General features: G+C 38.0%; 1 protein-coding gene across 1 annotated transcript in view; it reads right to left on the bottom strand.

The window, feature by feature from the left end:
* TMEM30A (transmembrane protein 30A) overlaps nucleotides 1-12,888 on the bottom strand; it is a 31,163-nt gene that overhangs the window by 10,218 nt on the left and 8,057 nt on the right. Inside the window, exons 2-3 of the mRNA XM_032153015.2 lie at nucleotides 3,584-3,691; nucleotides 1,184-1,291 (exon numbers count right to left, since the gene is read on the bottom strand). Of these exons, the coding sequence (XP_032008906.1) occupies nucleotides 1,184-1,291; nucleotides 3,584-3,691 (216 nt within the window). The remainder of the gene's footprint in view (nucleotides 1-1,183; nucleotides 1,292-3,583; nucleotides 3,692-12,888) is intronic.

Raw genomic sequence — 12,888 nt, 5'->3', positions numbered from 1 at the left:
GATCCTATGGAATAAACCCCACACAGATTCGAAATATCATAGGCCTAACCAGAACCCTGTGTATACCAAGGAATCTTTAAGTAGACTTGTATTGCTTAAAATCCCACACATCAGGAACTGATGATCAGCAATAAAACCAATCAGGATAACCTAGAGCAGTTATATTTTACATTTAGGAGGCCCATGCTGCTCACAACATAGTCCTAAATTGTATTCTAAGAGATTCATTAATTCTAAGAAATCCTAAATTGCTCTGGGCCTCTGAATGTTTGCTGCATTGGCAACAGTAACATAAAATACTTAGGGCCGGACGCAGTGGCTCACACCTGTAATCCCAGCACTTTGGAAGGCCGAGGAGGACAGATCACCTGAGGTCCAGAGTTTGAGACCAGTCTGGCCAGCATGGCGAAACCCCATCTCTACTAAAAATACAAAAATTAGCCGGGCTTGGTGATGCGCACCTGTAATCCCAGATACTCAGGAGACTAAGGCAGGAGAATCACTTGAACCCGGGAGGTGGAGGCTGCAGTGAGCTGAGGTCGCGCCACTGCACTTCAGTCTGGGCGACAGAATGAGACTCTGTCCCAAAAAAATGAATAAAAAATAAAAAATAAAAAAAAAATACATAGGCACTAACCACTAATATGGAAAACTGAACAACAGTAAAGAAACTAAGATCCCCTAGTCCACCAATTTCCAAATCAGTCTGGGCATCAATGCATCTGTGCAAATTCCAGGAAAAAATATTTTAACTAAAAATCCTCATGATACAGGCCAGGCATGGTGGCTTATGCCTGTAATCCCAGCACTGTGGGAGGCCGAGGTGGGCGGATCATGAGGTCAGGAGTTCGAGAGCAGCCTGGCCAACATGTTGAAACCCTGTCTCCACTAAAAATACAAAAATTAGCTGGGTGTGGTGGTATACGCCTGTAATCCCAGCTACTCGGGAGACTGAGGCAGAATTGCCTGAACCTGGGGGTGGAGGTTGCAGTGAGCCGAGGCTGCGCCACTGCACTCCAGCCTGGGCGACAAAGTGAGACTCCATCTCGGGGGAAAAAAAAATCCTCACTATACAAACTATAAATGACAACACTTTAATTTCCTCTTAACGATTCTAACTTAACAGTTACTACATATTCTTATTTTACAGATATCATATTTTCATATTTATCATTTTACTTACAAGCAAAGCACTAGAATCTCCATTTAGTTGACTATCATCTCGAGATTTCACGTAACGACGATGGTTTTGATAGAAATTAGACAGTCCATAATACATAAACACATTGCCCTAGAGAAACAGAGAGGGAAAAAATTTTCATATAAAAACTATTCTGTATAAACTTATTTCATGTGTACATAAAAGCTATGTAATTTGGACTTTTATTAGTTTACAATTTGTGATAGGTAGCGGGGTAAATTCCACCAGTACTTAGCAATCTAAAATGGCACAACTGTAAATAAGGTTAAAGGAAGTATGTTACAAAAAGCCACAAGTAAACTTTAAAACTATCCTTAAAGACGTCAAAGAAGTACTATTTACATTAAAAAAGAATCTTCAAGGAATCTATTAGCCTACTCTGAGCTACCTTCAATTTAAAATTTTCTCTAATTCAAACTGGTCTTCACCCAGTTAGCATCAACTTTTCACAGTGATAATGGTCAAACTTGTTTCTTTTTTTTTCTCCCAGAGACTACAGTCTTGCTATGTTGCCCAGGCTGGCCCTTAATTCCTGGGCTTGAGCTGTTCTACTGCCTCTATCCCTAGACGCTGGGAGGTGTGCACTACAGGTTTGTAGCACCACGTGCAGCTGAAACTTTCATTTTTTTTGTCCAAGTGAATTCTGAACTTGAATTGGGATATAATAAATTCCTCAAGAGGACACTATATAATATTATGAGTTCATGAACTACTAATTAGTAGAATCTCTATGATAATAAGCCACTTTATAATAATCAAGAAAAGTACTTTAATATATTTAATACAGTCAACTTTGAAATAACCTGGGAAAGAAGGGCAACCTATAAACATTACAATTATTTAGAAGATGCTAAGAAGCCATCTTAAATGATTAAAATTTTTAGAAGTAGCAAACATTAAGCTATTTTCTCCTTTCTGGTTGCTACCTCTATTTTCTATATTCTTATCCTTAATTAAAAGTAATTCAGTAACATTATAAGTAGACTTCATTTGATTTGCTATTTTTATATACACTATCATTTATTTAATGCTTGACTTTCAAATGTCAAACCATGCAAATTTTCCCATTCTATATAAAGAAAATGTTTACATGGAAACCTTCTTGTAGAAGAGAGGGAATATCAAAATTACATCACAGAAATTGAGACAATGAATATTCTTTTTTAAAAGGAAATATTACCTCAAGATTCAGTACAGTAAATTCAATCTGTAAACTGAAAAAGAGATTATTTGAATGAACACAGACAAAATAACCTACTTGAAGTTCCCTGAAGAGTTTAGTCCAATTCAAAGTTTGAGCTTGTGAAGAAACACAGAATCCACAAGAGAATGAATTTGAGGTTGACTGGCTTTGCAAAAAACAAGTTCTGAAGTGTTTTTTGAATGGGAGAGAAAATTAATGGAGCTTCTATATCACTACTACCTCGTTTCTTCAATTCTGCCTGTTCTGACAAAAGCAGAATTTATTGCATCTTTCTTGTCTGCCCATCACACTGAAAAATCATGAACTTGTAAAGATACTTTAAATATATATTCTTTCTGCTGAAACAAAGTTAAATAATTACACTTGTCTTCTACAAAATTTGTTTTGATGTATTATTCAAAGGCAGCATTATCCTGTCCTTTATGTCAGTGCAAGAGCATCTATAACCACTAGATGGCAACCAACTATTAGGGACTATTAAAGTCATCATTACCTTTAGAAAATCTTAAGTTCAGAAAATCTAAAAAGTTGGCATGCATTAATGCAGTTTTGCTCCCTTAAGAATAATTATTTTAAGCTCAATTTTCAGGCACAGGAGAATACAAAGTGGTCTTTACATGCCTATTTTGAATCTTTATGTCCGTTAGCATGTGCTCAGAATGACAATGTAAATGCAAACAGATGGATTTCTAACTACTTATAAAAACATAAATGATCAGTAAGGTTTTAATAAGTGTTTGCATTTTTTATAATGCTTCATATGTCATAAAAATAATTCAACTAAGTAATGGGAGAATTATTATTTTCTAAAGTAAATCTTGCTTTAGTATTGTAAGTATGCAAAACAATTTGAGCAATAATTTTAAAAATACAAGTATATAAAACTTGATAAAAAATTGATTCGTACAGTCATAAAATTATCTATTGAAAGGATAAAATACAATGTCTTAAATTTTGTCTACAAAGTACTAACTAAACCATTCAAATAAATGTATTTAATTACCAGACAGCAAAATCCAAAAGCCAAACACATAAAACGATCTTCCTCAAAAGTCTATAAACTCCAGTAAATTAAAGTGACTTCTCTATAAAAGGAAAATGCCTTGTAAAAGACATTTAGTACAATGTCAGTATTTTCAAAGCATGGCTTTTCTAGCACATTACTTGGAAACACAGACCTCAAATGACTTTTCCAGTGTGAAGTTAATGGTACAAATGCAAGGTGTCACATCCGGAGATAAACATTTATTACAGGGACTGGAAGGCTCTGTTCCGGTATAATCAATCTGCAAGAGAAAAATATAAGCACTTCCTTTGAGAAAGTGGATCCTAAAACACTCCGAAATGACTTGCTATTAAAAGGAAAATTAAGTCCAATGAAATGACCTAGAGCTCAGACAAAAACTGTTTTTAAGGTCATCTGTTTGACAGTGTGAGGTAGTAAAAACTGGAAAGGGTCCTCTGTTGTTCTACTGGCTGATCTTTCCAAGTAAAGTCGTCTCTTCTTTTTATCAAAGAAATATATTTATGCATAAAATCATACATACAAAATTCAAAACTGCATATTTACATAGCTAAAATATCTAAACTATTAAAATACTAGATTAACAGAGATCAATAAATCAGCTTTTCCTCTTAAATCTTTCAATCTTAAATACTTTTCAGTCACCTCAGCTTTCCATGATATATTTTTGAAAAAAATTAGGTTATCAAGAGCTACTGTTTTTTCAACACCTGGTGCTGAATTTGTCTTTGTCTTGGGTTCCCGACAAGGAGCTTTATGCTTGGAATTTCCCAGGTGACAGAAGTATCTTTGTTATTCATAAGCCCCTTGATTCACACCAGGGTTTATGTTAACAAAATGGCTCAGGACAGCAGCTAGTCACCAGAAAGACTAATTGTGTGATTGGGGACCTCTGGCCCAGCCCAATCTCTTGGGAGGAAAGTGGGGCTAAAAATTTAGTTCAATCAATTAGTGAGTGTTCAATCAATCAAGCCTACATCATGAAGTCTCAACAGAAACTCTAGACACTGAAGTGAAGGACAGCTTTCTGGTTGGTGAATCCACTAATGTGCTGGCAGGGTAATGTGCTCTAAGTATACAGGGAGAGGGCATAAAAGCTCTGCATTCAGGACTCTTCGAGACCTTGCTATATGTGTCTTCCAGGACCCCCTCTGAATATATAGCCAGTTGGTCAGAAATATGGGTGATCTGGAGATCCCTGAACTTGCAAATGGCATCTGAAGTGAGGGAAATCTTACGGCGAGGTAGTGAGAATGGTCTTGGGAACCCCCTGGATTTGGAGCCAGTTTTGTCAACTGTATGAGTGACAAAGTATGACAAGTATGAGTGGCCTGGGAACTTGACTTGCAGCTGGTGTCTGAAGTGGGGGCAGTCTTGTTGGGGACCATGCCCTTGAACCTGTGGAGTCTGACACTATTTCAGGGTGGTTAGTGTCAGAATTGAATTGCAGTATACTGGTTGATGTCAGAAGATCTGGCCTGATAGCTAAATTGAAAGCCTTTTTTTTTCCACCATAAACATTTTTAAATAGACTAATTTTTATAGTTTAAGGTTCACAGCAAAACTGAACAAAGTACAGAATTCCCATATACCCTCTGCCTCTGACACACACACAACTTCCCCCACTATCAACATCTCACACCACAGTGGTACATTTGCTACAATCAATGAACCTACATTGACACATCACCATCACCCAAAGCCCACAGTTCACATTAGGGTTCACACTTGGTGCATATTCTATGGGTTTTGACAAACATATAATGAGTATCCACCATTATGTTACCATACGGAATAGTCTCTCTGCCCTAAAAAACCTCTGTACTCTATTTATCCCTCTCTCTGCTAACCCCTGGAAAGGACTGATCTTTTTACTGTCCTCATAGTTTTTTATTTTCCAGAATGTTATATATGAAATCATACCGTATGTACCCTTTTCAGATTGGTTTCTTTCACTTAGTAATACTCATTTAAGATTTTATGTCTTTTCATGGGTTCATAGTTCATTTATTTTTAGCAATAAATAACATCCACTGTCTGGATGTGCCACAGTTTATTGATTTGTTCACCTACTGAAGGACATCTTGGTTGCTTCCAAGTTATTGAAATTATGAATAAAGCTGTTAAACATCCATGTGCAGGTTTTTGTGTGGACATAACTTTTCAACCCACTTGGGTAAATACAAGGTATGCAATTGCTGGATCATACAGTAAGAGTATGTTTGCTTTTTTTTTTTTTTTTTTGAGACGGAGTCTCGCTCTGTCACCAGGCAGAGTGCAGTGGTGCAATCTCGGATCACTGCAACCTCCGCCTCCTGGGTTCAAGTGATTCTCCTGCCTCAGCCTTCCGAGTAGCTGGGACTACAGGAGTGCACCACCATGCCCAGCTAATTTTTGTATTTTTAGTAGAGGCAGGGTTTCGCCATGTTAGCTAGGATGGTGTCTATCTCTTAATCTCATGATCCGCCCACCTTGGCCTCCCAAAGTGCTGGGATTACAGGCATGAGCCACTGCACCCAGCCCCATTATTTCTCTTAAACTCTTATTTTGGTCTTGATCTCCTGACCTTGTGATCCACCTGCCTTGGCCTCCCAAAGTGCTGGGATTACAGGTGTGAGTCACTGCGCCCAGCCGAGTATGTTTACTTTTGTAAGAAACTGCCAAACTGACTTCCAAAGGAGCTGTACCATTTTGCATTCCACCATAATTCCTATTGCTCCACATCCTCCCTTAGCATTTGGTGGTGTCAGTTTTGGATTTTCACCATCCTACTAGGTATGTGGTAATATGTCATTGTTGTTGTAATTTGTAATTCTCTATTGATATATGATGTTGCGCATTTTTATATGCTTACTTGCCACCTGAATGTTATGAACTGAATGTTTGTGTCCCCCTAAATGTCCTATGTTGAAGCTCTAACCCCCAGTATGATGGTATTTGGAGAAGGGGCCTTTGGGAGGTAATCAGATTTAGGTGAGGTCATGAGGGTGGAGCTCCTATGATGGGATTAGTGTCCTTATAAGATGAGGAAAAAAGACCACAGCTCTCTCAATCTCTATCATCTGAGGACAAAGGAAGATGACAGCCATCTACAAGCCTGTAAAGGGACCTCACTAGGAGCTGAATCTACCAGTACCTTGACCTTGGACTTCCCAGCCTCCAGAACTACAAGAAATAAACGTTGGTTGTTTAACCCAACCAATGGAAGGTATCACCCAGCTGATTAAGACACTGTAGTACTCCTTGGTAAGGTGTAACATTTAGTTGCTTTTTAAAAGTCACACATTTGCTTAACAAAACTTGGTTTTGTCAAATTCCAGTATAACCTCCTATAGAAACAGTTTTCATCAAAGTTTATTTGTTTACTGATGAAATTGTTTAGAGAAACGTTTCTTTCACTGCAAAATTAAAGAAGAGCTAGTCACATAACTAAAACAAACTAAAAACACAGGTCTCCCAAACCAAGAGAGGCAAAGCCTATGTAATCTTTCATTAGACCTGTTGGGCCACAACTTTGCACCTGGGGCCTTTTCATGCACAATATTCCACTGAAATACCAAGTTTTATGATGTTGGAGAGATGAAAGAAAAGACCATTCAGAAAAATGAACTACATTTTAAAATCTCTGTACATTTTCTCCCTCTTAAGACTAATCTAAGGATTAAAAAAAGGTTGCCAGCTGAACTTATTCCCATATTATACACTTTTGAACAGAAACCTCTCAAATCACTTTGTTTAGAATTAGTTTCTAGGGGCAAAATCTGCAAGAGAAATCATATTCTTTTTTTAACTGAGCAAAAATAATCTGATGGAATTTGAAATCTAATAAATTATGCTACAGTATAAAATATAACAATATAACATTTTATTGGAACCAAGAGTAATCACTGAATATTAAATTACACATGAACAAAATAAAAGACAGCTATAACATTTTCATCACAATCTGATTACAATTTTTTAAATGTATTAACAAATTATGTCTTTTGATGCCATGAAAATCTGAAAGCACTGTTTAAAAAAATCATTATCATTAATACATTAAGCCTATGTGTAAGGCATGACATTAGGTACAAGATACACACAAAATCATACGTTATACAGTTTACACAGCCTTTTCCTTCACATACATATTTCATCTAACCCTCACCAAAATTCTATAGCATTATCTCCATTTTATATAAAAAGAACACATTCAGAAACTTGTCCAAGGTCGCACAAGTAGTAATAGCTAGTGCTAAGCTGGAACCAAGGATTTCTGACTCCAAGCCTCATGTTCCTTCTACTAAACCACTTTTCCCCCAAAATAGTCAGTCCCCTTTGCCCTCTAGCAGACTACTTTATCAAAGATAACATATAAATACCAAGAAAACAACCTTAAATTCTAAGTGCCAAACTAGATGGCATAGAGGAATAATAAATAGATAGACCAACACTTCTTTCTTACTGAGAAGCAGCAAAGATTTGAACAGAGCCATAAAAGAAAGATGGAAAAGAAAGAGGTGGCATATGGAGAAGACAGAGGTGGAAATCACAAGGTATATTTAAGGACAACAGCATACACATTTTGTATTTATGGAGTTTTCATGTTGGAAGGAAATGAGGCAGCTAAGAAGGTAAACTAGACCAAAAACTATATACTGTATTTCACTGACTACTGTTTATTGAATGTATATTAAGTGCCGGGCATTGTAAGTACTTAACACACATGTAGAAAGTAGAAAAGCTCCTCTTCAAAGCCCGTCTTAGTTTAAAAATAAAATAATAGACACCAGAAATGATAGCTTCTTACTCTAAAGCCTCCTATCAACTATTAGTTCTTACACTTTAGCCCAGTTAGTTGCTTCGGCTTACTCAGGCATGCCTGGACAGGCCCAGGCAAGTCCTAGCTCATAGCTTATGCCCCTTCCTTATTTGGAAATGTTATTGCTTCCTTAAACCTTTCATAAGCAACTTCCTCTCCTTCTTTGTTCTCCCTTGCACTTACCTATTTAGGAAAGTTTTAGGTTATTAGCAAATCGGGTATCAGTTTAAGACCGTGAGGTCCAGCTCCAGCCAATGGATGCAGGACACAGCAGTAAGGACGACCCAAATGCATAAGGGATAAATATGTTGCTTTTCCTTTGTTCAAGTGTGCTCTCACCATTGTTCCATCTGCGAGGAGTGCCCTTTCTGCAGAAAGTAAAGACTGCGTTGCTGAGAGGTCCTCTGTCTCTGTGCTGACTTTTCTTCATGGCACTGATGATCCATTTCTAACACACAACATCTCATTTTAAAAATACAATTACCCTGGCAATTGCTGGAATTGTTTCCAAGTTTTGTGGAATTGTCCATTGTGAGTTTTTGAAGGATGCAGGGCTCCACCTCCCACTTCAAAAACCAAAGGGAGAGATGGGTTCTTCCTCTCCATAAACCCATGGTAGCCAGTGTAAAGGTACAAGAGCTAGACTCAGCAATCAGACACTCCCACATAAACCAATGAATCCTGGGAAACAAACAGCGGGTGTGATTAAATGAGCAGTCACAGTAGTAGTCTAGCAAGAGAAATTCAACAGCAGCTGTGGCATCTGGATCAGACTGTTTATACTTTCAAAACTCCCTTACTTCCCACTTGTCTCCAAACCTGACTCTCTATACGTCCCATCCATTTTGTGTGAGTTACCCAATCCTCCTTTAATACTTTCTTTCCTGTCTAAGCTAGCCAGAGCTGGTTACTGCTGCTGACAATAAAGCCTCAGCAAGCTAAGTAACCCTGAATGTTAAAATGTCCGGCAGGAAATAAGGAACTGAAGAGTTTTGAGGAGAATAACATAATCAAATATTTGCATATAAACAGATAGGAAATAGGACTTTCATTTCTTTATGACTGCCCATCATGATGTAATCATTCATTCACCTAACATTTATGAATGCTTCTATGGTCCCAGCAATGAGGATTCAGCCTAGCACCTGACCTCCTGGAGTTCAGTATCTAACACAGAAAACAACATTAAAATAGAATGGATATTTTTATTAAAAAAAAAAAGTATAGGTGGTATGGCAATACAAACTAGTCTAGTAGTCAGCAAATTTCTCCATGAAAGCTGCTGAGTAGATGTTATCTACAGGGAGAGAGTACCAAGAGAGACTACATCCCTGACTGGGGGCTTGGAACATGATATAGTTAATCGATATTTGTCTCTCTTTGCTGCAGCATTTGCCAATTAACCTGTTTGTTAAATTTTCAGCACTCTCTGCACTACTCTTCAGTAGGCAAATTTGTTTTGCCTTTAGATATGGATGGATATCACAGTTATACAAGTTTGATTTATAGTATATAATATTTTCCTTGGGTAATTTCAAGAACTCCTTCAGACCCATAATACCATTCAGATGACCAAAAAACTCTCAACAAACTGTGTTAAGATGTCTTGATGGTACTGACTGAGTTTCATTCACTCATTCAAACCTGAGTCCCTATTAGGTGCTAGGCACTGTCTACAGGATGAGAATAGAAAATGGAAAAATACATTGTTTATGCTACAAAAGAATTTACAGACAAGTGGGATAGAAAGTCACACTTATGAATAATTACAGGATAATATGATTTTAAGGCAGGCTGTAAGCTAGTACTTCTGGAAACTGAGAGAAGCATATATACCAGGTGGGAAAAGGAGAATCAAGAAAGACTTTCCATGTTAACAGGAACTACCTTTGAAAATGTGATAGAATAAGAAAAGGAAGGTCATTTCAGGTAAACTGTTAGCATGCCACGTTCCAGAAACCACAGTAGTTTGCCATGACTAGAGCATAAGGTAGGGGAGTGGTAGGAGATGAGGCTAGAAAAGCAGAAAGTAGCCTATCATGAAGAAAATTACACTCTATGTAAAGGGGTTTGAACAGTATCCTGAATGCTAGACAGAAACAGCCATAAGAGAAATTTTAAATAAAAGAAGGAAACATTAGCCTCTTAAAAAGAATCACTGTGGCAGCAATGTGCAGAGATTAAAGAGAATGCCAGACAGAATGCCACTGCAATAATCCAGGTGAAAAATGTTGAGAACTTAAATAAAGTGGCAGCAGGAATAAAAAAGATTCACAAAAGAAAGAGAAGGTAGAATCTACAGAACTTAGTGCCTAGAGATGGGATGAGGGCAAATACACTTAGGTTGATTTCCAGGGTTTCTGGCATGAAAAACCCTGTGGATGGTGATGCCACTCTCTGTAAGGTTCACCACTGCTTTTCATGTCACTAAATCAAAAGTCAGTTCTCGGTCCTGCTCTTCTGTGAACCATGAGCAACAACATTTGGCACATTGTTTACAAGCTCTTCCTTTGATTCCAGGATACCAGTTTCCATGTTTTTGTCCTACCTCACTGGCTGCTCCTTTTCAGTCTCCTTTGCTAGTTCCTCCTTATCTCCCCAACCTCTAAACACTGGAGTGACTCAGGGATCTTCTTACTTTTCTTTGACCTATAAATCACTCTTATGATTTCATCCTATCTTAGGCCTTTATACATCATCTATGCTAATTAAGCCTTTATACATCATCTATGCTGATTAACCCTCAAAATGTGTAACTCTAGTCTCAACCTTCCCCTTGAACTCTATATTTGTTTGCCTACTCATTATTCCCAACTTGGATGTCTAATGGCATCTCATCCTAACAAGTCAAATATTGAACTATTTATTCTGCTTCCCCCACCACATCCTCTTACTAGCATACTTACAACCTCATTTTCCTGCAGTCTTCCCCATCTTGAAAAATGACAACTCCATCCTTCCAGTTACAAACCAAAATATCTTAGTCATCTTTGATTCTTCACTTTCTCTTACACCCCATATATCAATTGCATGAGAAAATTCTATTAGCTCTACTTTCATAAATATATTCTATATCTAACTGCTTTTCACTGCAACTGTTCTACTGTGACCACCATCATCTCCTGCTTGAATTACTTGCAATAGCCTCTTAACTGGTTTCCCTGTGTGATATTGTGATTTACAGTAAGAAATACATATTTAATCTTTGCTCCCAGTTTCCTGGTACAGAGCTCCTAAAAAACACTCTTAAAGTCTCTGAGTGATGAGTGTCTTTCATATGCTAATGATACAATTGGTGGTTGGGGCCCCCTAAATAGCTTCAGGATGGAAGCTGGTCACTAGAAAGACCAAGGCATGAACAGACCTGTGGGAAGGGGAAAGGGACTGAAGGTTGAGTCCCAGGTGGCAGAGTGACTGAAGACTGAATTGATCACCAACGGTCAATGATTGAATCAATCGTGTGTACAGAATGAAGCCTTCATGAAAACTCTAAAGGAAGGGTTCAGAGAGCTTCCAGATAGCTGAACATGTGGAAGTGCCTGAAGTGTGGCACCCCAGTGAGCACATGGAAGCTCTGAACCCCTTCTCCAAACATCTCCCTTTACATATCTTCCATCTGGTTTTTCATCTGTATCCTGTGTAATATCCTTTATAATAAATGGGTAAACGTAAATAAAGTGTTTACCTGAGTTCTATGAGCCGCTCTAGCAAATAAAGCAAACTCAAGGAGGGGGTCATGGAAACACCAGTTTATAGCAATTTGGCCAGAAGTACAGGTCCCAGCCTGGGACTTGCAATTGGCATCTAAAGTGAGAGGCAGTCTTGTGGGACTGAGCCCTTACCCTGCGGGATCTGATACTATCTCCTAGTAGATAGTGCCAGAATTTAATGAAATTATAGGACATACAATTGGTGTGTGCTGGAGAATCTGGTGTCAGAACTGGATGGAGTGTAGGGAAAAATTTCCACACATGTGGTGTCAGAAGTGTTGAGTGGTGTGCGAGACTAGGAAATATGCTTTGGCTTTTTCCTATCAGAAATACCCTGCTTTTCTCTTATTTACCAGGCAATATTCTCCACATCAAGGCCAGAGTGACTCTTTTTAAACATAAGTGAAATAATATCACCTATCTGTGCAAAACTTTTCAATGGCTTCTCACTAAACTGAGCAGAGAAGCCAAAGTTCTTATAGTGCTTCATGTGATATTCCTCCCAAAACTTCCCAATACCCTCATCTTCTACTATTCTCCCCGCTCTGCTTCAGCCATACTGGCCTCTTTGTTGTTCCTCAAACACCTAACTAAGCACATTCCTCAGGACCTATGCTCTTACTATTTCTTATGCCTGGAACATTCTTCCCTCACATATCAATATGGTTCACTCTCTTCCCTCTTTTGGTTCTTTATTCAAATGCCATTTTACTGAGGCTTCCCCTGGCTACCCTATTTAAAATTATAAACCATCAACCCTTCCTTCATTTTTCTTCATAGGATTTTTTACCATTTAACATACTTCAAATGCAGCAAATTAAGGAGTTAAAGGGAGATGGGAATGGACATTGTCGATACACACGGACCCTTCTTTTTAAACAGATTGTGTGGAAAGAGAATACAGGAAACTATAGGAAACCAAACAAGAGGTCAGATGGCTAAGTA

Source organism: Hylobates moloch, unplaced genomic scaffold (assembly GCF_009828535.3).
Source record: "Hylobates moloch isolate HMO894 unplaced genomic scaffold, HMol_V3 SCAFFOLD_2, whole genome shotgun sequence".
Taxonomy (NCBI): domain Eukaryota; kingdom Metazoa; phylum Chordata; class Mammalia; order Primates; family Hylobatidae; genus Hylobates; species Hylobates moloch.
The sequence above is the reverse complement of the archived record's forward strand: the minus strand, read 5'-3'. Positions and strand labels throughout refer to the sequence as shown.